The 22,304-nt window shown below is 41.1% G+C and overlaps 1 protein-coding gene across 4 annotated transcripts in view; it reads left to right on the top strand.

The window, feature by feature from the left end:
- The window catches only part of PHACTR4 (phosphatase and actin regulator 4), a 142,312-nt gene that overhangs the window by 42,031 nt on the left and 77,977 nt on the right, over nt 1-22,304 (top strand). The window contains exon 3 of one of the 4 annotated variants that reach the window (XM_023219458.2): nt 3,898-3,974. The exons of the other annotated variants lie outside the window; for them this stretch is intronic. Within the exon in view, the coding sequence (XP_023075226.2) occupies nt 3,971-3,974 (4 nt within the window). The 5' untranslated portion in view covers nt 3,898-3,970. The remainder of the gene's footprint in view (nt 1-3,897; nt 3,975-22,304) is intronic. 4 annotated transcript variants of the gene reach the window in all.

The following is a 22,304-nucleotide window of genomic DNA, read 5'->3' as shown; positions in this document are numbered from 1 at the left end:
TGGCAACTTTGCTTCTTTCCTGTGTTAGCTCCTTTGTTTCCTAAACCCTCATGTCTTCCTCTGTCTTGGTTGCCAGTAGCTTCTTGATGTTGAACCTCCTGGAATAATTAGTTCATTTCTTTTTCCTTTAGATATGTTTCCTGCAAGATTTATTCAACTTTATCTTCTACTTTTATTACATTTTTCTTTTCTACTATTAGTTTTTGATCTCCAGGAGGTCTTTTTTCAGTCTCTGAATGTTTCTTTTTAGAATATCCTTTCATTCTTTCAACTGATTTTCCTTGCCTAGTCTCTTTTTTTCCTAACATTGTTTTTAAATATTGATTGATTTCTTTTATGTTAGCGTTTTTCTCTGATGTCTAGTAATAATTAGCTGTCTACTGACGATTAAAAGTGAGGGACTAAATAGTTAGAAGCTTTAAATGCATAGGCAGGTTGCCTTTGGGTGAGCTTCTTGGCTTTATTGTTGATGAATATTCTCATACCAGTATCAGGGTCTAAGGGGCACAGTCTTCCCACTGTGTTTGGATGGTAAGGGGCGAAGAAGACCGAGTAAAGAGGCTGCTGCATTCAGCATTAATTATGCATATTTTCACTTAATTATCTTCCATTTTAAAATTTTATTTGTGTTTGTATTTTATCTTTATTTTTTGAGATAGAGTCTTGCTCTGTTACCCAGGCTAGAGTGCAGCAGCGCCATCTCAGCTTACTGCAACCTCTGCCTCCCGGGTTCAAACAATTCTCCTGGCCTCAGCCTCCCAAGTAGCTGGGATTACAGGCACCCACCACCACCTGGCTAATTTTTGTAGTTTTAGGGTTTCACCATGTTGGCCAGGCTGGTCTCGAACTCCTGACCTCAGGTGATCTGCCTGCCTTGGCCTACCAAAGTGCTGAGATTACAGGCATGAGCCTCTGCACCTGGCCTTTTTATTTTTCATTTTATTTTTATTTTTTTTTGAGTCAGAGTCTTCCTCTGTCTCAAAAAAAAAAAAAAAAAAAAAAAAAAGGCATTGCAACCTCAACCTCCTGAGCTCAAGCAATCCTCCCACCTCAGCCTCCCAAGTAGCTGGGACTATAGGCACGTACCACCATGCCTGACTAATTTTTTTACTTTTTGTAAAGATATGGTCTCCCTATGTTGCCCAGGCTAGTCTTGAACTCCTGGGCTCAACTGATCCTCCCACCTCGGCCTCCCAAAAAGTTGAGAGTGCAGGCATGAGCCATTGCACCCAATCCCTTCCATTTTTTGTACCATATCCAGAAACCATTTGCTTTACACTTTCTTGGAAAACAAACTCCAAAATTCTGCCAGGGTTAGTGTAGGACCGACATTGAAGATCATGGAGCAGGGAAAGTGACAGAGGAATCAAACAGCTTTTACCTTGCTTCTCCTGATTTTAGGTCACCTCCCTTTCATCTCATTTCAGAGACCTGGATAAAATACAATGAATATATTACTTGTTAACTTATATTGGTGTATACTACCAGTTAAAAGAAAAAATTGGCCGGGCGCGGTGGGTCACGCCTGTAATCCCAGCATTTTGGAAGGCCAAGGCGGGCAGATCATGAGGTCAGGAGATCCAGACCATCCTGCCTCTACTAAAAAATACAAAAAACTAGCCGGGCGAGGTGGCGGGCGCCTGTAGTCCCAGCTACTCGGGAGGCTGAGGCAGGAGAAGGGCGTAAACCCGGGAGGCAGAGCTTGCAGTGAACTGAGATCTGACTATTGCACTCCAGCCTGGGCAACAGAGCGAGACCCCGCCCCCCCCCCCCCCAAAAAAAAGGAGAGAAAATTAGGCTGGGCGCGGTGGCTCACCCCTGTAATCCTAGCACTTTGGGAGGCCGAGGTGGGCGGATCGCCTGAGCTGAGGAATTTGAGACCAACCTGGGCAACACAGTGAAACCCCATCTCTACTAAAATACAAAAAATTACCCGGGTGTGATGGCGTGCACCTGTATTCCCAGCCACTGAGGAGGCTGAGGCAGGAGAATTGCTTGAACCCGGGAGGCGGAGGTTGCGGTGACCCAAGATCATGCCACTCCACTCCTGCCTGGGCGACAGAGCGAGACTCTGTCTCAAAAAAAAAAAAAAAAAAAAGAGAGAAGAAGAAGGAGAAGGAGAAGGAGAAGAAGAAGAGAGGGGAGAGGGAAGAGGGGAGAGGGGAGGGGGGGAGAGGGGGGAGGGGGGGAAGAGGGAAGATTAATGACTACACTGTACCTAAGTGCCGAGTGAAGGAAGGATCCAGAGAGGATGTGCATAGAATTTGTGCTACTATGATGCGCCGCACCCCACTACTTTCAAAAATAGCTAATTCCTGCTTCTGCTTTCTTTCTCCCTTTTCAACTGTTTATGGAGTTAACAGTCACTCTTCCAACAGCATGCCAGAATAAAAGAGACTGAAACCCTGGCATATCACTTATTTAAAAGTACTGAGTTGTGACTTCCTTCTAAAGATTTTTGAGGTGGAGGAGGATCTACATACTAATTGCCTTCCCAAAATGTTTTAAATCATCTGAATACTTCATTAAGTTTCTGTATACCCTCTCTTGTATAAATATGAACATGACGTGTTAAAAATTTTTTTGGGTGTGTGTTTGATGATTGTTTAATGAGATATAGATTATCAGTTTGCATTCTGAACTTAAAGCTAGTTGCAAAGGCTTTATTCATATGCATGACATTCTGGAAACAAATTTATAAGATAATACCTCCTTTTGATTAGAATTTGTATCATATAGGAAATAGGAGAAGCAGTTTGTTAAGGTAGCAAATAGAATTTATTATTTCCTAAACAAAGTCAATTTTTTTTCTTATTCTGTATCTGAATTTATAAATTATTATTATGATGCTATAAAGGAGTTTTTTTCTAGCTGTTTAAGAACGTTTGCCAAGGAGCCAAACTCAAGACATAATGCACTTCAAAGTTTATGGGAAAACATTTTTGATGTTATGTTGTTACCACTTGAAGCTCAAAATATGCCAGTAACTTAGTCCTTCCCTCCCTCCCCTTTAAGAATGAAAGACAAAATACAAGCTTAATTAGTTTTGACATCCCTGGGGTGTAGGAGATAAATTCCTCCAGTATTATGTGATGCCAAAAATGATCTAGTTCCATTTTTTCTCCTAGTGGTCTTGATGAGAAATTTAATATAGCATTATTATAAATATATATTAAATATCCTCTGTCATCTTGTTTCCTAAAGGAGTATAAACTTACGGAGGTCAACATCTTTTTACTGTTACATCCTACCACCGCCCAGTAGTAAACACACAATACATATCTGTATGTGTTTCTTCCAGTGGTTTTAATTTTTCTGCATAAGATAGAATTACCAATCTTAAGGAAAATAGAGTACACAGACACCAAATTCTGTGAACTTGAATAACAGATGTTATGTAATTATTTTTTCTGTAAGTAGAAAAAGATGAGCTGTAGTAGTAGTAGTATACAAGCCTGGAAAGGCAGTAATGCTGACATTCTGTACTATTGCCTGTGTCCTCTCACCACTTTTTATCACTTCTGACTATGCCTTACTCCTAGAAAATCATAGCAAGTGGGATAGGTTGACTAAATGCATGGACTGATTTCCATCTGAATTTATGGCTGCAAACTGAGCCATTATCAGTGTGTCATGCACCCTGTACAGACGATGATATATGTCATACAAATGTTTTCTTCCAGTCTGTGGCTTGTCTATTTGTTTTCAGAAGCTTTTAAAGTGATGCAATCCAATTTAATCTATTTTGTCTTTTATGGTTCATAATTTTTGTGTTTTCTTGAAGAAATCTTTGCTTAACCAAAGTTCACAAAAGTTTTCCTCTATTTTTTTTCTTTATGATGTTTATAGTTTTGGGTTTTATTTTAAGTCATTGATTCTTTTTGACTTAATTTTTAGATATGGCACAAAGTTGGAAATATTCTCCTTTGTCCACTGAATTACCTTGACACCCTGTTGAATTCCTGATGAAATGGGTAATTTTCTTTTTCTTTTTCTTTTTTTTGCTGGTTCCCGCTTCCTTCCCCCCAAAATGGATAGTTTTCTAGGAAAATATAATTTGCCAAAGTGACTCAAGAAATAAAAATCCTATGTAGACTAGTGTTAAAATGTGATTAGGCCAGGGGTTTTATGGACAATTTAATTCATATTGATGAAGCAGGTCATTGCAGTAGTCCCTCCTTATCTATGGGGGTTATACCAAGACCAATACTGCTAGTGGATCTCTGAAATCATGGATAATACTGAACCCCAGTACGTACTGTTTTTTCCTGTACATACATACATATATACATATATATACCTGTGATAAAGTTGGGATTATAAATTAGGCACAGTAAGAATTTAATAACAATAATAATAAAATGGAACAAATAAGTAAAACAAGGATTACTTGAACACAAGCACTACAATACCGCCACAGTTGATATGGCAACTGAGATGGCTGCTAAGTGATTAACAGGCAGTGAAACACATACGGTGTGGGTATGCTGGACAAGGAGATGGATGATTCACACCTGGGTAGGACAGAGCAGGATGGCATGAGATTTCATCATGATACTCAGAGTGGCACATGATTTAAAACTTACAAGTTATTTATTTCTAGAAATTTTCCATATTATATCTTTGGACTGCGGTCAACCACAAGTAACCGAAACTGCAGAAAGTGAAACTGCAGATAAGAGGGGACAGCTCTATAATGCTATATCAATCAGTATAGCAGAGAAAAAGAAAGTATACCTGTTTATTTTATAAAGTTGGCAAAATCTTAATAACTACAAACTGACAGGCTGGGCACGGTGGCTCATGCCTCTAATCTCAGTCCTTTGGGAGGCCCATATGGGAGGATTGCTTGAGCCCAGGAGTTCAAGAACAGCCTAGGCAACATTGGGAGACCCTGTTTCTACAAAAAAAAAAAAAAAAAAAAAAAAAAAAACCACAAGAATCTTTTAAAAAGTTAGCCAGGTTTGCTGGCGCGCATCTATAGTCTCAGCTGTTTGGGAGGCTCAGGTGGGAGGATTGCTTAGCCCAAGAAGTCAAGGCTGCAGTGAAATGAGATTGTGCCAGTGCACTCCAGCCTGGAGGACAGAGCAAGACCCTATCTCTAAATAAATTAATAAATTAATAAATAATAAATAAATACTGACAAAGACAGTGTAAAAATACATTTGTCCAGCTGGGTGTGGTGGCTCACTCCTATCCCAGCACATTGGGAAGCCAAGGCAGGCAGATCACCTGAGGTCAGGAGTTTGAGACACCCTGCCCAACATGGTGAAACCCTGTCTCTACTAAAAATACAAAAAAAAAAAAAATAGCTGAGCGTGGTGGCAGGCACCTCTGTAACCCCAGCTGCTTGGGAGGCTGAGGCAGGAGAATCATCTGAACCTGGGAGGCAGAGGTTGCAGTGACCCAAGATTGCACCACTACACTCTGGCCTGGGTGACAGAGCAAGACTCTGTCTCATAAAACAAAATAAAACAAACAAAAAAATACATTTGTTCTATTCCACTTAATACAGCTGTAGAAAGTCTATATAAATTACATGTAGATTAAATCCAACAAATCATTATTTTTTTCTTATTACAAAAACAATATGTATTTCTTTGAGAAAAATGAGAAAATATGGCATAAAGGAGAAAATTTTAAGGCCAAATGCAGTGGCTCACATCTGTAATCTCAGGACTTTGGGAGGCTGAGGCGGTGGATCACCTGAGGTCAGGAGTTTGAGACCAGCCTGGCTAATATGGTGAAACCCTGTCTCTACTAAAAATACAAAAATTAGCTGGGCATGGTGGCATGCGCCTATAGTCCCAGCTACTTGGGAGGCTGAGACAGGAGAATTGCTTGAACCCTGGAGGTGGAGGTTGCAGTGAGCTGAGATTGTGCCACTGCACTCCAGCCTGGGTGACAGAGTGAGACTCCATCTCAAAAAATAAAAAAAAGGAGAAAAACTTAAATCATTTGACCTTTCTATCCATTGGTAATTACTAATAACATTTTGATATATCTACTTTTATGATTTTTTAAAGGAAGTTATCTATGTACAGTAGTTACATTTTTTTAACGTGCCGATTTATAGCTGTTTTTTGCTTGTTTGTTTGGTGCCCACCACCATGCCCAGCTAAATTTTTTGTATTTTTAGTAGAGACAGGGTTTCACCATGTTGGCCAGGCTGGTCTCGAACTCCTGACCTTAAGTGATCCACCCGCCTCGGCTTCCCAAAGTGCTAGGATTACAGGTGTGAGCCACTGTGACTGGCCTGCTTTTTTGCCCATTTGATATGTCAAATCTATAAATATATTGAAAGAATATGACCCAAGAGGATTTATTGCAATATCTAAGGATTATATACATGTATTGTCACTTTACATATATATATATACACACGTATAAAGTGTAAATGTATATGTGTATATATACAGTGTAAAAAAAATAAAGTGATTATGTGTGTATATATATAAAGTGTGTGTGTATGTATATATGTGTGTGTATGTATATGTGTATGTGCATATATATGTGTGTATATATATACACACACACACACACACTTTTTTTGAGATGAAGTCTCACTCTGTCACCCAAGCAGGAGTACTGGTGACAGAGGTGGGAGTACTCGATCTCAGCTCACCCAAACCTCCGCCTCCTGGGTTCAAGCGATTCTCCTGCCTCAGCCTGCCGAGTAGCTTGGACTATAGGCGAGCGGCCACCATGCCTGGCTAATCTATAAATAGTTACAAATTATTACCTTGATAGGTCAAAAACTAGAACGAAAATTATATGCTTGCTTATCTTTGTAGATGAGAAAATTTAACTCTTCTAGTTAAAAGCTTTAGTTACCCTAGGAATAGGATAATTTATTTTTATTCTTAAATATTTAAATAATAGTGACACCGGCATTTCTACCAAATTGATTTAAAAACTGATAACATCAAGACACATTTTATAAAGTAAAACTTGTTAGGTAAAGTCTCCTTTGACCACCTTTGTCTAGTGACAACCCATACATACCATGAATGTTGTATATATCCTTCTAGTTCATTTTTTTCTGTTACAACATTGCTTACATACTTTGATAGGATCAAGACCAGTTATCTAGACCAGGTGCAGTGGCTCACACCTGTAATCCCAGTGCTTTGGGAGCCTGAGGCAGGCAAATCATCTGAGCGCAGCCTGAGCAACATTGTGAAACCCCAGCTCTACAAATAATAGAAAAATGAACTAGGAGTGGTCTCGCAGTCCTGTGGTCCCAGCTACTCAGGAGACTGGGAGAATCACTTGTTCCCAGGAGATTGAGGCTGCAGTGAGCCATTGATATGGTTAGGCTTTGTCTTCCCACCCAAATCTCATCTTGAATTGTAAACCCCATAATCCCTATAATCCCCACATGTCAAGGTAGAGACCAGGTGGAGGTAATTGAATTATGGGGGCAGTTTGCCCCATGCTGTTCTCATGATATTGAGTTCTCACAAGATCTGATAGTTTTATAAGGAGCTCTTCCCCCTTCACTTGGCCCTTCTCCTTCCTGCCACCTTGTGAAGAAGATGCCTTGCTTCTCCTTCACCTTCCACCGTTATGGTAAGTTTCCTGAGGCCTCCTCAACCATACTGAACTGTGAGTCAATTAAACCCCTTTCCTTTATAAATTACCCAGTCTTGGGCAGTTCTTTGTAGCAGTGTGAGAACAAACTAGTACAAGCCATGATTATGCCACTGCACTCCAGCCTGGGTGACAGGTTGAGACCCTGTCTCAAAAAAAAAGAGGATTGTTAGCTATAGAAAATCTAAAGGAGTTGAGTAATTTACAGTAACAACCCAAATTATAAAATACCTAGGAGTGATCTCAGCAACATAGCCTATATGATAAAACTAGAAGTGTGCTGTAGATAAGTAAATAGATCCATTATGTCAAGTAATGGGAAAAACTGGAAAAATTATTGGTGTCATTTATTCCTAAATTTATTATATAGGTTGAATACAACATTAATAGTTGAAGAGAACTTACATTTGCTTTTGATATTTGACAAAGTGATTATCAAATATAACTTAGAAAAAAATTAAAGCTAAGAAGTTAACAAACTCCCCTTTTTAATTGGTTTATGATGCCAGTTTGGTCACACTAAGTTTTGTAAGGTCTTGGGTGCATTTTTGGACTTTATGTTCTTTTCCGTAGAACAATTTGTCAGTTTTTGTACCAGTTCTACAGTGTGTTTATTACTGCAGTCAAAACAGCCTCACTGGCTGGCTTCTGCATGTCCTATCATGTTCAAAATGACCTTTCATGATCAGAGCTTTGAGTTGACCCAGAGGCAGGGTAATTTTTACAAGATTACTGTTTGAAACATCAATGAAACCAGAGCACATGGGCATGTTCACATATACACACACACATACACACTCACATGCTATAATTGAGGCTTCCATTGAATGAAGGTAATGGTAGTATAATGGACCATCTTGTAGATGGTGCTGATGGCCTTTGATCCTCATTGAAGATTTGTGGGTTTTTTTTTTTTTTTTGATTCCTCATCAAACCAGTGTTTATCTTGAGGTAGCCAGAATAACATCATATCAGATTGTAATCTATAGCTATAGCTTTCCTTTTTATTATTGCATAAAAAGATTAATATTATATTTGACCTCTTTTAAGAATTTTAAAATTTCTTATTTAGGTTTCCTTTGATGCTACTATATTCTTTGTTTCTTTTCATTGATTTCTTAAAACTAATTTAGATGCTCTAAAAGGTAGGCCTGGCCGCTTTATTTTGTCCATTTCCCTGCAAGGGTGAGTCAGTCTTTTCCTCACTTCAGTTTAGAGCTCAGTAATCAAAGGGCACAAATAGCAAGAAGGCTTAAGAATTATATCTTAAATAGTACAAGACAAAAATGGCACCAAAGAAAGGACATTCCTGCTAGGATGGGGAACTTGGCTTAATACTGAAGGTGTGTATTTGTTTAGTTCTAGTTATAATCTCATAATGTATCCAGGATGCATGGCTTAATGTTGGTTTCAATGAAGGCCAGTTACTATCCTAACCCCACCCCAAAGGTGAATGATGGATGGATGTATGATTGACTGACTGAATGACTTATTGATTCATTCAATAAATTTTTGTTGGCTCACTGCCCTAACTGCCATGCAGGAAAAAAATGAGTAAGTTACATTTTCAGCTCTCAAAGAAGAGATTGAGAACTTTTAATGTGAGACAGAGTGAAGTGATTTTATACAGATAAAAATATTTGTGTTATTGGAATTTCCTGCCATGTTATTCAGCATGATTTATACTTGTGGAAATATTAAAACTTAATTGTATAGCATGTATAGTCAGCCCTCTGTGTCTGAGGGTTTCACATCCATGGATTTAACCAACCACAGATTGAAAATACTTGGGGAAAATTAATAATTATATAACAATAAATGGTAATGCCATTTTTTTTCAATACAGCATAAAAACTTTGCATCACATTTACAGTGTTAGGTATTATAAATAATCTAGAGAAGACTAAGTATTATGGAGGATGTGTATAGGTTATATGTAAACACTTTGCCACTTTATATAAGGGACTTAAGCATCCATGGATTTTGGTGTCCAAGGAGAGTCCTGGAACCAATCCCCCTTGGATACTGAATGATGACTATATTTCCCTTCTTTTCCTTTATCTATTTTTAAGGCTAGTCAAATGAAGCAGTGGGAGGGGAGAAGGAACAAATAAATCTGTAAGTGGTTGTGATCAATTAGTTGTAAACCACACTGCTTCTGACCAGCCTGTATTTCTTTTTCTATATCTGTGTTCTTTGAACAGTTTAGTGGCAGTTTCTTTTTTTTTTTTTTTTTTTTTGAGGCGGAGTCTTGCTCTGTCGCCGGGACTGGAGTGCAGTGGCCGGATCTCAGCTCACTGCAAGCTCCGCCTCCCAGGTTTACGCCATTCTCCTGCCTCAGCCTCCCAAGTAGCTGGGACTACAGGGGCCCGCCACCTCGCCCAGCTAGTTTTTGTATTTTTAGTAGAGACGGGGTTTCACCGTGTTAGCCAGGATGGTCTCGATCTCCTGACCTCGTGATCCGCCCGTCTCGGCCTCCCAAAGTGCTGGGATTACAGGCTTGAGCCACCTTGCCCGGCCAGTGGCAGTTTCTTTAGGGCAAGTTTTTTGTTTTACTGTGTTTGTTTTGTATCTAAAAAGAGAATTTGGTGACCATGGGGAAATAGGTAAAAAATAGAGACTTCTTTTCTTTTGAGACAGAGTCTTGCTCCAGGCTGGAGTGCGGTGGTGCCATCTCAGCTCACTGCAACCTTCACCTCCCGGGTTCAAGCAATTCTCCTGCCTTAGCCTCCCAAGTAGCTGTGCCACTGTGCCCAGCTAATGTTTTTGTAGTTTTAGTAGAGACGGGGTTTCCCCATGTTGACCAGGCTGGTCTCGAACTCCTGACCTCAGGTAATCCGCCTGCCTCAGTCTCCCAAATTGCTGGGATTACAGGCATGAGCTACCACACCCGGCCTAAAACTAGAGACTTCTTAACTACCTCAGAGAGTATACACAGGGCTGGGTGTGGTGGCTCATGCCTGTAATCCCAGCACTCTGGGAAGTGGGAGGATCCCTTGAGCCCAGGAGTTCAAGACCATTCTGGGGCAACATGGCAAGACCTTGTTTTGACAAAAAATAAACAAAATTAGCCAGGTGTGGTGGTGCATGCCTATAGTCCTAGCTACTTAAGAAGCTGAGATGGGAGGATTGTTTAAGCCAGGGAGGTCGAGGCTGCAGTGAGGCGTGATCACGCCACTACACTCCAGCCTGGGCAACAGAGTGAGATCTTGCCTCAAATAAATAAATGAGTAAATAAATATCTTGCACTCTCATAAAACATATTTGTACATTGCTAATAATAATGCTCCAAGTAGCATAAGTATGGTTAAAAGGTTATATAAACCTGTGCTTCAGTAATTTTGGGTTTCTAATGAAAGACTAGGGCTAGAGAGTTTTTGTTGTATATCTAGGTTTATGGTGTAGCAAAGGATGGAGACTCAGATCCAGATTACTTAGATATGAATCCTGACTTTGCCAGTTTTTACCTTAGACCAGTTTACTCCTATGTGACTCAGTTTCCTCATATAAAATGGGGATAATAAATGCTGTCTTTCTCATAGACTTGTAAGAATTAGACAAGTTAGTATGTGTAAAATATTTAAAACAATCGTTGGGATTATAACACATGTTCGATTCATGTTAGCTATTATTATTCATAGATAATTGGAAAAAAGAATACTTGGGAAATTGAATTTAGTTTATTTTCTAAGTTTTAGCTTTCTTCAAATCTTTTCTTTTTTTTTTTTTGAGATAGAGTCTCACTCTGTCGACCAGGCTGGAGTGCAGTGGCATGATCTCGGCTCACTGCAGTCTTGGCCTCCTGGGTTCAAGCGATTCTCCTGCCTCAGCCTCCCGAGTAGCTGGGATTACAGGCGCCCGCCACTACGCCCAGCTAAATTTTTGTATTTTTAGTAGAGATGGGGTTTCACCATGTTGGCCAGGCATGTCTCGAACTCCTAACCTTGTGATTCACCCATCTCGGCCTCCCAAAGTGCTGGGATTATAGGCATGAGCCTCTTCAAATCTTTTCACACATAACAGAGTAGATAAATTTGAACTTTATTTTATTTATGTTCTAATTTTTCCGATAGCAGTTTTTACCATTTAGGGAAATGATCAGAAATCAGGAAACATAAATCAAGGAGAGAAGAAATAGAGACCAGAAATCAGCTTTGAATGATTAAAAACTGGTAGTGCTGCAGTTTTGTCCTTCTAAGTGTTTCTTATAGGAACTAGAAAAGCAGAACTATTTTTAAAAATTATTAATTAATTTATTTATTTATATTTTTGAGACAGGGTCTCACTCTGTTGCCCAGACTGGAGTATAATGGTGTGAACATGGCTCGCTGCAGCCTTTACCTCCTGGGTTCAAGAGATCCTCCTGCCTCAGCCTCCCGTGTCGTTGGAACTACCGGCATATGGCCACCACTCCTGACCTTGCTGCCCAGACTGGTCCCCACCTCCTGAGCTCAAGCGATCTTCCCACCTCAGCCTTCCAAAGTGCTAAGATTACAGGCGTGAGCCACCATATCCAGCTGAAGAGCTATTTTTATTTATTTTTATTTTTAAATTTTATTTATTTATATTTTTTAGACGGAGTCTCTCTCTGTCACCCAGGCTGGAGTGCAGTGGCACCATCTCGGCTCACTGCAAACTCCGCCTCCTGGGTTCAAGCGATTCTCCTGCCTCAGCCTTCCAAGTAGCTGGGACTACAGGTGTGCGCTACCACGCCCCACTAATTTTTTGTATTTTTAATAGAGATGGGGTTTCACTGTGTTAGCCAGGATGGTCTCAAACTTCTGACCTCATGATCCGCCTGCCTTGGCCTCCCAAAGTGCTAGGATTACGGGGGTGAGCCACCAAGCCTGACAACAACAAAGTGCTTTTGAATTACTGGCTTGAACAGGTTTGATAGAAACACTATTTATATAGTAATTCTAGTTCTTCTACAGGAATTTTTATTGAGTCATAGTGTAACTAGATGTTCATTACTGAGAATTTTTATTTAATAGAGAATGAAGGCTATATTCTCCTGTACATGTACTGGAAAACAATATTGTTTAAGGAGATTTCTTGTTAGGAAGTTCTGCATAACTTTTACAAATGTTATAGCTAGCTGTCATCAGACACATACTGTGTTCCCACTGGATATCTAGTGTTGGTAATAATCAGGTTTCTTTCTCACTCACTTAAAGTGAATATTGAGGGCCAGTCAAATTAGGAAGAGTTGTGAAACAGAGAGAAGGAAGATTAAGTGGCAATGGCTAATAGTCATCTCTTTGAGTCACTAGTCACAGTCAACATGTTTCAGACCTCTGTGATGTGGGCTCCTTGATTTCTGCCTAGTTTCTACACATCATTGATACCTCTTGATTCCTTAATAGATGTCAACTGGGCTGGGCGCGGTGGCTCACACCTGTAATCCCAGCACTTTGGGAGGCAGAGCTGGGTGGATCACCTGAGGTCAGGAGTTTGAGACCAGCCTGACCAACATGATGAAACCCTGTCTCTACTAAAATACAAAAATTAGCTGGGCGTAGTGGCGGGCACCTGTAATCTCAGCTACTTGGGAGGCTGAGGTGGGAGAATCACTTGAACCCGGGAGGCGGAGGTTGCAGTGAGCTGAGATCACACCACTGCATTCCAGTCTGGGCAACAGAGCGAGAAACCTTCTCAAAAAAAAAAAAAAGATTGTGAATATAAATAGTCCAATAGTTTGAAACTAAATAAAATGAAACTTTTATTTAGCTGTGATGATTTCTTCAGCCTATACTACCAATAGTAGTTGGTACTATGAAAAATACATACCAGTGGCTCACGCCTGTAATCCCAGCACTTTGGGAGGCCCAGATGGGAGGATCACAAGGTCAGAAGATCGAGACCATCCTGGCTAACACGGTGAAACCCTGTCTCTACTAAAAATACAAAAGATTAGCCAGGTGCAGTAGCGGGCGCCTGTAGTCCCAGCTACACAGGAGGCTGAGGCAGGAGAATGGCGTGAACCCGGGAGGCAGAGCTTGCAGTGAGGCGCCACTGCAGTCCAGTCTGGGCGACAGAGTGAGACTCCGTCTCGGGAAAAAAAAAAAAAGAAAAGAAAAGAAAAACAGATACCACATGCTGATGAAACGTGGAATTGGTTCTTTGAGATACCCTGTTATTACTAGAAGACTTTTGTTTTGTTTTGTTTTGTTTTTAATAGAGACAAGCTCTGCCCCCACTGGTCTCAAACTCCTGGGTTCAAGCAGTCCTCCCACCTTGGCCTCCCAAAGTGCTGGGATTACAGTAATGAACCTGGACTGCACCTGGCCTTGGAAGACTTCTGAGTGGGCTTTAAAAATCCTTTAAGTTCAGCATGTCCAGTAGTACTTTGTGCAAAGATGGAAATGTTCTGTATCTGCCACTCTCCAATGTGTAGTCGTATGTAGCTAGCTACTGAGCACCTAAAATGTGGCTAATAAAACAAAGACTGAATTGTAATTTGTATCTCATTTTAATAATATAAATGTAAATAATCATATGTGGCTAGTGGCCACATATTGGACAGTGCACATAGATATTTGAGAACTGAGCAGCATATTTGATAACCAATACTTCTCTACCAATGATTAAAATAATGTAATTCTTATTTACTTTTAATATGCTTGGAAATGTTGTTTTTTGTTTTGCTGCCATTAGAACTAAAAACAGTATAGTATTTGGCTAGACGCAGTGGCTTACACCTGTAATCCCAGCACTTTGGGAGGCAGCAGGACGTGGATCACTTGAGGTCAGGAGTTCGAGACCAGCCTGGCCAACATGGTGAAACCCCGTCTCTACTAAAAATACAAAAATTAGCCAGGCATGGTGGTGCGCACCTGTAATCCTAGCTACATGGGGGCCTGAGGCAGGAGAATCACTTGAACTCAGGAGGCGGAAGTTGCAGTGAGCTGAAATTGCGTCACTGCATTCCAGCCTGGGCAACAGAGAAAGACCCTGTCTCAAAAAAAAAAAAAAAAAGTGCTATAGTATTAGGAAGAAGACAGAGGAAGTTAATTTAGGAATGTGTTGTTTACTGCGGGTCTTCACTTATACGTCATCTTCCCACTGAGGCCCTTCCGCTCACCCAGTTTATAATTTAGCACCCTCCCTTTCAGCCCACCTTATTTTCCTTTCTTCCCTTTTTTACTCTGTGGTACTTGTCACCATCTAATGTAATAGGAAGAGGGCAGGGATTATTTTCCCCTGTTGTATTCACTGCTGTGTCCCAACACCTAGCATAATAACTGACACATTAGAGGTACTCAGCAAATATTTGTGGAGTGAATAAATGAGGGTTGTGGTTTCTCAATAATTATAATCTAATTCATTTAACACTTATTTTGCATATAGCAAGCATTGAATTAGATTAGTTATATAGAGTACACTATGGTCACTACCCTTTCCATAGTAAACATTTATTTCTTTGTGAGCTTCAAATCACTGACAAGAAAAAAATTTAGAAAACTAAAAACTGAAAACATTTCTTTAAACCATTATTTGAAACAGAATATTGAATCGGTTAAATCGTTGGTTGGAAGGGACCTTGGCAATGATTTGAATCAATTGTCTGATGTCACATGGTGGTTTAAAGTTCCATCAGTGTCATTTACATCTTCTTCTCATTTCCCCTTTTCCTTCATCCCACAACATATGAATCTTTTTGCTCACTTATTTTTTCTACATCTTCTCATCTCCATTCAGCTAGTTCTCACCTTCTTTTTTTTTTTTTTTTTTTTTTTGAGATGGAGTCTTGCTCTGTCACCCGGGCTGGAGTGCAGTGGCCGGATCTCAGCTCACTGCAAGCTCCTCCTCTCGGGTTCATGCCATTCTCCTGCCTCAGCCTCCCGAGTAGCTGGGACTACAGGCGCCCGCCACCTCGCCCGGCTAGTTTTTTGTATTTTTTTAGTAGAGATGGGGTTTCACCGTGTTAGCCAGGATGGTCTCGATCTCCTGACCTCGTGATCCGCCCATCTCGGCCTCCCAAAGTGCTGGGATTACAGGCTTGAGCCACCGCGCCCGGCAATTCTCACCTTCTTCTAGGCCTACCTTTCCCCCTGACTTTACTGGACCCTAAGGAACTCCTCAAATCCCTATCCAAATCTTTCACCTATATTAACTGAAACTTTCCTGTTGATTATGATTTCTTATAACTCCTTCCTCAGTTCCAGAAGCTTCTCCCTATCCCCTGGGATAGCCTCAAGAGCTTATTGGCCTGAAAACCAAAACTTGAAGAGAAAGCAACAAGGCAAAATCCCTATAGCTCCAGTTTCTTAGAGTGTGATCTTTCATTTTGTGGAGCTGACAACTGTCCTGCTGGCATAATTTCAGTTTCTCTTGCTAATAAAAGTCCAACGTATTGTAGGTTTTAAACATACACATTACTTCGTGCCTACCATTATTGAGAGAAGAAGAGATAATGTAGCTTCTGTGACATAAAAGCATAACAGAACCTCTCCAGTTTTTCCTAAAGAACTGTGGTAGTTTAATTTAAACTATTGGGGAGGTGGGGTTCATTTATATAGAGAATCTAAATGGAAGGAGAGGAACCAATATATATATATATATATATATATATTTTTTTTTTTTTTTGGAGACGGAGTCTCGCTCTGCTGCCCAGGCTGGAGTGCTATGGCCGGATCTCAGCTCACTGCAAGCTCCGCCTCCCGGGTTCACGCCATTCTCCTGCCTCAGCCTCCCGAGTAGCTGGGACTACAGGCGACCGCCACCTCGCCCGGCTAATTTTTTGTATTTTTTTTAGTAGAGACGGGGTTTCACTGTGTTAGCCAGGATGGTCTCGATCTCCTGACCTCGTGATCCGCCCATCTCGGCCTCCCAAAGTGCTGGGATTACAGGCTTGAGCCACCGCGCCCGGCGGAACCAAAATATATTAAGCACCTCTAATCATTAGGTAGTCTTTGGAAATTCTTCTTATTTAATTTTCATAACTCTATGAACAGTTTTCTTCATTTTACAGATGTGTAAACTGAAGTGCATGTAAGTAAAACAACTTTCCAGAGTAACCTAATCAGCAAATGGGAAAGCTGAGATTTTACATAGTTATATGACTGTAAACCCTGTGCTTTTTTCCATTGGTAAACCATGCTGCCTTCTGGAAGTGGAGGCAAAGGAGGGAACAAGAGTTATAGTGTTTGATGTAGAATAGGAGGCAGTTTGTTTTTTGCATCCAATGAGCTAGCCACAGAAATAAACCAGTATTATTTGGGGTAAGTGGCATGAGTATCTGGTGATTCCAGTGGCCCTGCCTTAACTTTAACCTTCTGTCACTTTCAGCCTGTTCTTCAGGCTAGTTCACATGAAGTATAAACACTTCCTACTAAGGATCTTGAGCTTCACAGTTGTGATTAAATGAGGGAGTATGTGAAGGTTCATATGACAAATCTATCTCCTTTGTTACTACTTGCAAAGCAGTATGTTCTCAAAAACCACATGAACATACGGTTTTTTTTCCCCCACAAAAGTAAGAGTTTCACAGCAGCTCCCAGGATTGTGTGGAATGATAGAACAGTCTATGGTCTCAACATTTTTTCTGGCCTCTGTGAGAAAAGTTCCACTGTTGGAGGTCAGAAGAAATGTAGAGATGATGGACCATCCATGGTAGAATAGTGGATGAATAGTCTACCTTGGATGAATATAGTGGATGAATATTCTACAAGGGTAAAATAGTCTATGGTAGAATAGAATCTCTGAGAAAAGCTTAAAATTAAAGAATGCTGTTTCTTTCCTTATACTCAAGATTAATAATACTCGGTGCATGTATACTGTACATCATGTGTGACAAGCATTGAGAGTTTAAGGATAAATACATCGTGTGCCCTGCCCACAAGGAGTTTCTAGCTTAATTGAGAAGTCTGAAGATTCCTGCAGTTCAGGCTGGTGTACTTTATAACAGAGTATGAGAACTTAGGCACCATGCAAACATATATTGGTAGGTGTAAGTGTGTCTAGCTTTGTCCTGAGATCAGAGAAAAAAACTTATTTTTGATGGTGTGTCCAGAAAAACCATAGTTACGATTAGCTCTTTACCTCTCCAGTATTATCCCTTGGTGCTTGTACCTTTTTCTCACTTCTGTCATCCCTCCTATGGCTGACTCTTTCAGATCCTTTTTTTTTTTTTTTTTTTTGAGACAGAGCACTGTCGCCCAGGCTGGAGTGCAGTGGCACAATCTTGGCTCACTGCAAGCTCTGCCTCCTGGGTTCACACCATTCTCCTGCCTCAGCCTCCTGAGTAGCTGGGATTACAGGCACCCGCCACCACACAGGGCTAATTTTTTTTTGTATTTTTAGTAGAGACAGAGTTTCACCATGTTAGCCAGGATGGTCTTGATCTCTTGACCGTGTGATCTACGTGCCTCGGCCTCCCAAAGTGCTGGGATTACAGGCGTGAGCCACTATGCCCAGCTGACTCTTTCAGATTCTAGATGTCACTTCATTTGAGATATTTTGTTGCCAGGCACTGTGGTTCACACCTGAAATCCCAGCACTTTGGGAGGCTGAAGCAGCAGGATTGCTTGAAGCCAGGAGTTATAGACCAGCCTGGGCAACATAGGGAGACTCTGGCGCTACAAAAAAAAAAAAAAAATTGTTTTAAAGCCATGAGTGGTGACGTGCACCTGTAGTCCTACCTACTTGGGAGGCCGAGGCAGGAGGATCGCTTAGACCCAGGAGTTTGAAGCTGCAATGAGTCGTGATCACACCACTGCACTCTAGCCCAGGTAATAGAGCAAAAAACTCTGCCTAAAAATAAAAATAAAATTTATCTGACGTCAGGACAAAGCTAGACACACTTACATGCACCAATATGTGTTCGCATAAACCTAAGTATTCATACTCTGTTATAAATCCTGTTGTCTTTTCTTTATTTTCTTTTCTTTCTTTTTTGTTTTTGTTTTTTTTTTTGAAACAGAATTTCACTCTGTCCTGTCCAGGGTGGAGTGCAGTGGCTCGATCTTGGCTCACTGCAACCTCTGCCTCCCCAGTTCAAGCGATTCTCCTGCCTCAGCCTCTTGAGTAGCTGGGATTACAGGCATGCACTGCCATGCCTGGCTAATATTTGTGTTTTTAATAGAGATGGGGTTTTGCCATGGTGACCAGGCTGATCTCAAATTCCTGACCGCAAGTGATCCGCCCACCTTGGCTTCCCAAAGTGCTGAGATTACAGGTGTGAGCCACCACACCTGGCCTAAATCCTGTTTTCTTGAGCTATAATCACCTTATGGGCAAAAACTGTTGTTTTTAGTACCAGCATAGTGCTGGGCACACAATTAGGGTTCAGTAGATTTTTATGAGAATTCTGCTTGAGTGATTAAGGAAAGTCCCATACAGAGGTAGCAACAGTTGAGCGAGTTCTTTTTTTTTTTTTTTTTTTTTTTTTTTGGTAAATATTTTTCTTTTTTGAGGCTGAGTCTCACTCTGTCTCACAGGCTGGAGTGCAGTGGTACAGTCACGGCTGACTGCAGCCTTGACTTCACACAGTTCTTAATGGATGGGTAGGAATTTGCCAAATGGATCTAGGAAAGAAATTCCTGGCAAAGGGAGCAATTTGTACAAATAGATGAGAAGATGAAGAGTTTGTAGATTACTAGCAAGGCTTTCTAATTTCCACATGTAGGATGTTACCTCCCATAACTATCCAGTGCCGGCCAGCCTAGAGTAGATCATGGGGTAAAGAAAAGAAAGCTGCTCTTTCCCCTAATTATATATTCAGAGGTTGAAAATTAGTCTTTGATGTGAATATGTATTTGTATGATTTGCTAGTAATTTCTGTTGGTCATCGTGTCCTAGAGGAAAGTGACTTCTTCCTAACTCCTCACTGGAGTTTACCTCCCTCAGACATCTCAGGCCATAAGAAAGAAGTATGCTGAATTAAGCTGAGGGAGCTATAATTAAAATAGTCAAGAGCTGATTTTCCTAGGTAATCCAATTTGTATTCATACTTCAGCATAAAAATACATTTAATTTTAAGCATTATACTCCTGTGATTGATCTTGTAAAGTGTTTATTAAAAATATAGGCTGTGCACGGTGACTCGCACCTGTAATCTCAGCACTGTGGGAGGCCGAGGCGGGCGGATCACGAGGTTGGGAGATCGAGACCATCCTAGCTAACATGGTGTAACCCCATTTCTATTAAAAAATACAAAAATTAGCCGGACATGGTGGCAGGTGCCTGTAGTCCCAGCTACTCGGGAGGCTGAGACAGGAGAATGGAGTGAATCCAGGAGGCAGAGCTTGCAGTGAGCCAAGATCACGCCACTGCATTCCAACCTGGGCCACAGAGTGACACTCCATCTCAAAAAAACAAAACAAAACAAAACAAAAAATATATAAACATGGGGCCAGGCGCAGTGGCTCATGCCTGTTATCCCAGCACTTTGGGAGGCCGAGGCAGGTGGATCATGAGGTCAGGAGATCTAGACCATCCTGGCCTCCCAAGTAGCTGAGACTACAGGCACGCGCCACCATGCCCAGCTAATTTTTGTATTTTTAGTAAAGATAGGGTTTCACCATGTTGGCCAGGATGGTCTTGATCTCTGGACCTCGTGATTCACCTGCCTCAGCCTCCCAAAGTGCTGGGATTACAGGCGTGAGCCACCACACCAGCCACTACAATACAATTTTTATGGTGAATTTAAAACACCAAACACCACATTCCAAAAAGAACTCTGAGTCAGACACCAACAGTAAAAGCCTACTGTGATCTCAGTCTGTCTTTAGTAATGAAGCCCAACGACTAACATATAAGAAGACAATCAAACTATATTTTGTTCAGGAAAAGGAAGATAAAGTCTTCCACATCTTCTGGATGGAACCTTGGGAAGATATTCCACAATGTCTTACTGCTTATAAACAATTTTAACAAATCAGCATTAGTTTAGTGGAGGGAAGGAACAATTCATGGCTTCCTGATGAGAAATTCAGTTCATATTTATGTGGCCTACTTTGGAGCAACTTGTGCTGTTAGGTGATGATCTTAAGTTTCTCTGTTGAGCACTACCTGTGGAACTGTCCAAATCTAGGCTTTTAGGAAAATAATATATTGGCCCGGCACAGTGGCTCATGCCTGTAATCCCAGCACTTTGGGAGGCTGAGGTGGGCGGATCACGAGGTTAGGAGTTTGAGACAAGCCTGACCAACATGGTGAAACCCCGTCTCTACTAAAAATACAAAAATTAGCTAGGCATGGTGGTGCACACCTGTAATCCTAGCTACTCAGGAGGCTAAGGCAGGAGAATCACTTGAACCTGGGAGGCGGAGGTTGCAGTGAGCCAAGATCGCGCCACTGCCCTCCAGCCTGGGTGACACAGCAAGACTCTGTATCAAAAAAAAAAAAAAAAAAAAGAATATATTTGGTATGCCCAGCAATTTATAGGTTATACATGGTAATTAGAAACAGTTCTTTAATAAAACAAGGACTGCTTGGGTCGGGTGCAGTGGCTCATGCCTGTAATCCCAGCACTTTGGGAAGCTGAGGCTAGAGGATCTGCTAGAGGATCTCTCTCTCTCTCTCTCTTTTTAAAGTAAAACTTTAATTTTTTTCTCCCACTAGGATCTGTTGAGTCCAGGAGTTTGAGACCAGTCTGGGCAATATAGTGTGACCTTGTCTCTACAAAAAAAAAGTTTAAAAATTAGCTGGGTGAGTGGCACATGCCTGAAGTTCTAGCTACTCAGGAGGCTGTGGTGGGAGGATTTCTTGAGGCCAGAAGTTCCAGTGAGCTATGATCGCACCATTGCATTCCAGCCTAAGTGACAGAGCAAGACTGTCTCTAAAGAAAAATAAAAATGAAAAAATACTCTCATTAGAGGGCTTTAAGTGCTGTCTAAATCTCAATGATAGCTTCAATTCCTTTGCCTATTAAATCTTATTTTTCTAAGGTGTTTAGTTTTTTTTGAGAAAGGGTCACTCTGTCATCCAGGCTGGAGTGCAATGGCACGATCTCAGCTCACTGCAACCTTTGCATCCTGGGCTCAAACAATCCTGCCTCAACCTCCCAAGTAGCTGGGACTACTGGCATGTGCCACTATGCCTGGCTAATTTTTGTATTTTTTTTTTTTTTTTTGTAGAGATGGGGGTTTCACCATGTTACCCAGGCTGGTCTTGAACTCGTGGACTCAAGTGGTTCACCCATGTTGGCCTCCCAAAGTGCTGGGATTAGAGGCATGAGCCACTGCACCTGACCGAAGGTTTCTTGCTCTTTCCCTAAATAAAATAGGAAGAGAATCACAAATTTTAATTCTGCTACTTCCCCTTGAGGCATTAAGCTGTGAAGAATAAGTACTCTAAAAAGGGAGTATCTTATTAGCTAACAAATAACAAGACATAGCTGTCTACTTCTTACAAAGTTAAAGTGAGACTTCCTTTTAAATTTCTAAAACATAATGCGACCGGACACAGTGGCTCACGCCTGTAATCCCAGTGCTTTGGGAGGCCGAGACGGGCGGATCACGAGGTCAGGAGATCGAGACCATCCTGGCTAACACGGTGAAACCTCATCTCTACTAAAAATACAAAAAAAAAAAAAAAAAATTAGCCGGGCGTAGTGGCGGGTGCCTGTAGTCCCAGCTACCCGGGAGGCTGAGGCAGGAGAATGGCGTGAACCTGGGAGGCGGAGCTTGCAGTGAGCCGAGATCGCACCACTGCACTCCAGCCTGGGCAACTGAGCAAGACTCCGTCTCAAAAAAAAAAAAAAAAAA

Source organism: Piliocolobus tephrosceles, chromosome 1, assembly GCF_002776525.5.
Source record: "Piliocolobus tephrosceles isolate RC106 chromosome 1, ASM277652v3, whole genome shotgun sequence".
Lineage (NCBI taxonomy): Eukaryota > Metazoa > Chordata > Mammalia > Primates > Cercopithecidae > Piliocolobus > Piliocolobus tephrosceles.
Note: the sequence above shows the minus strand (reverse complement) of the source record. Positions and strands in the feature narration are given on the sequence as shown.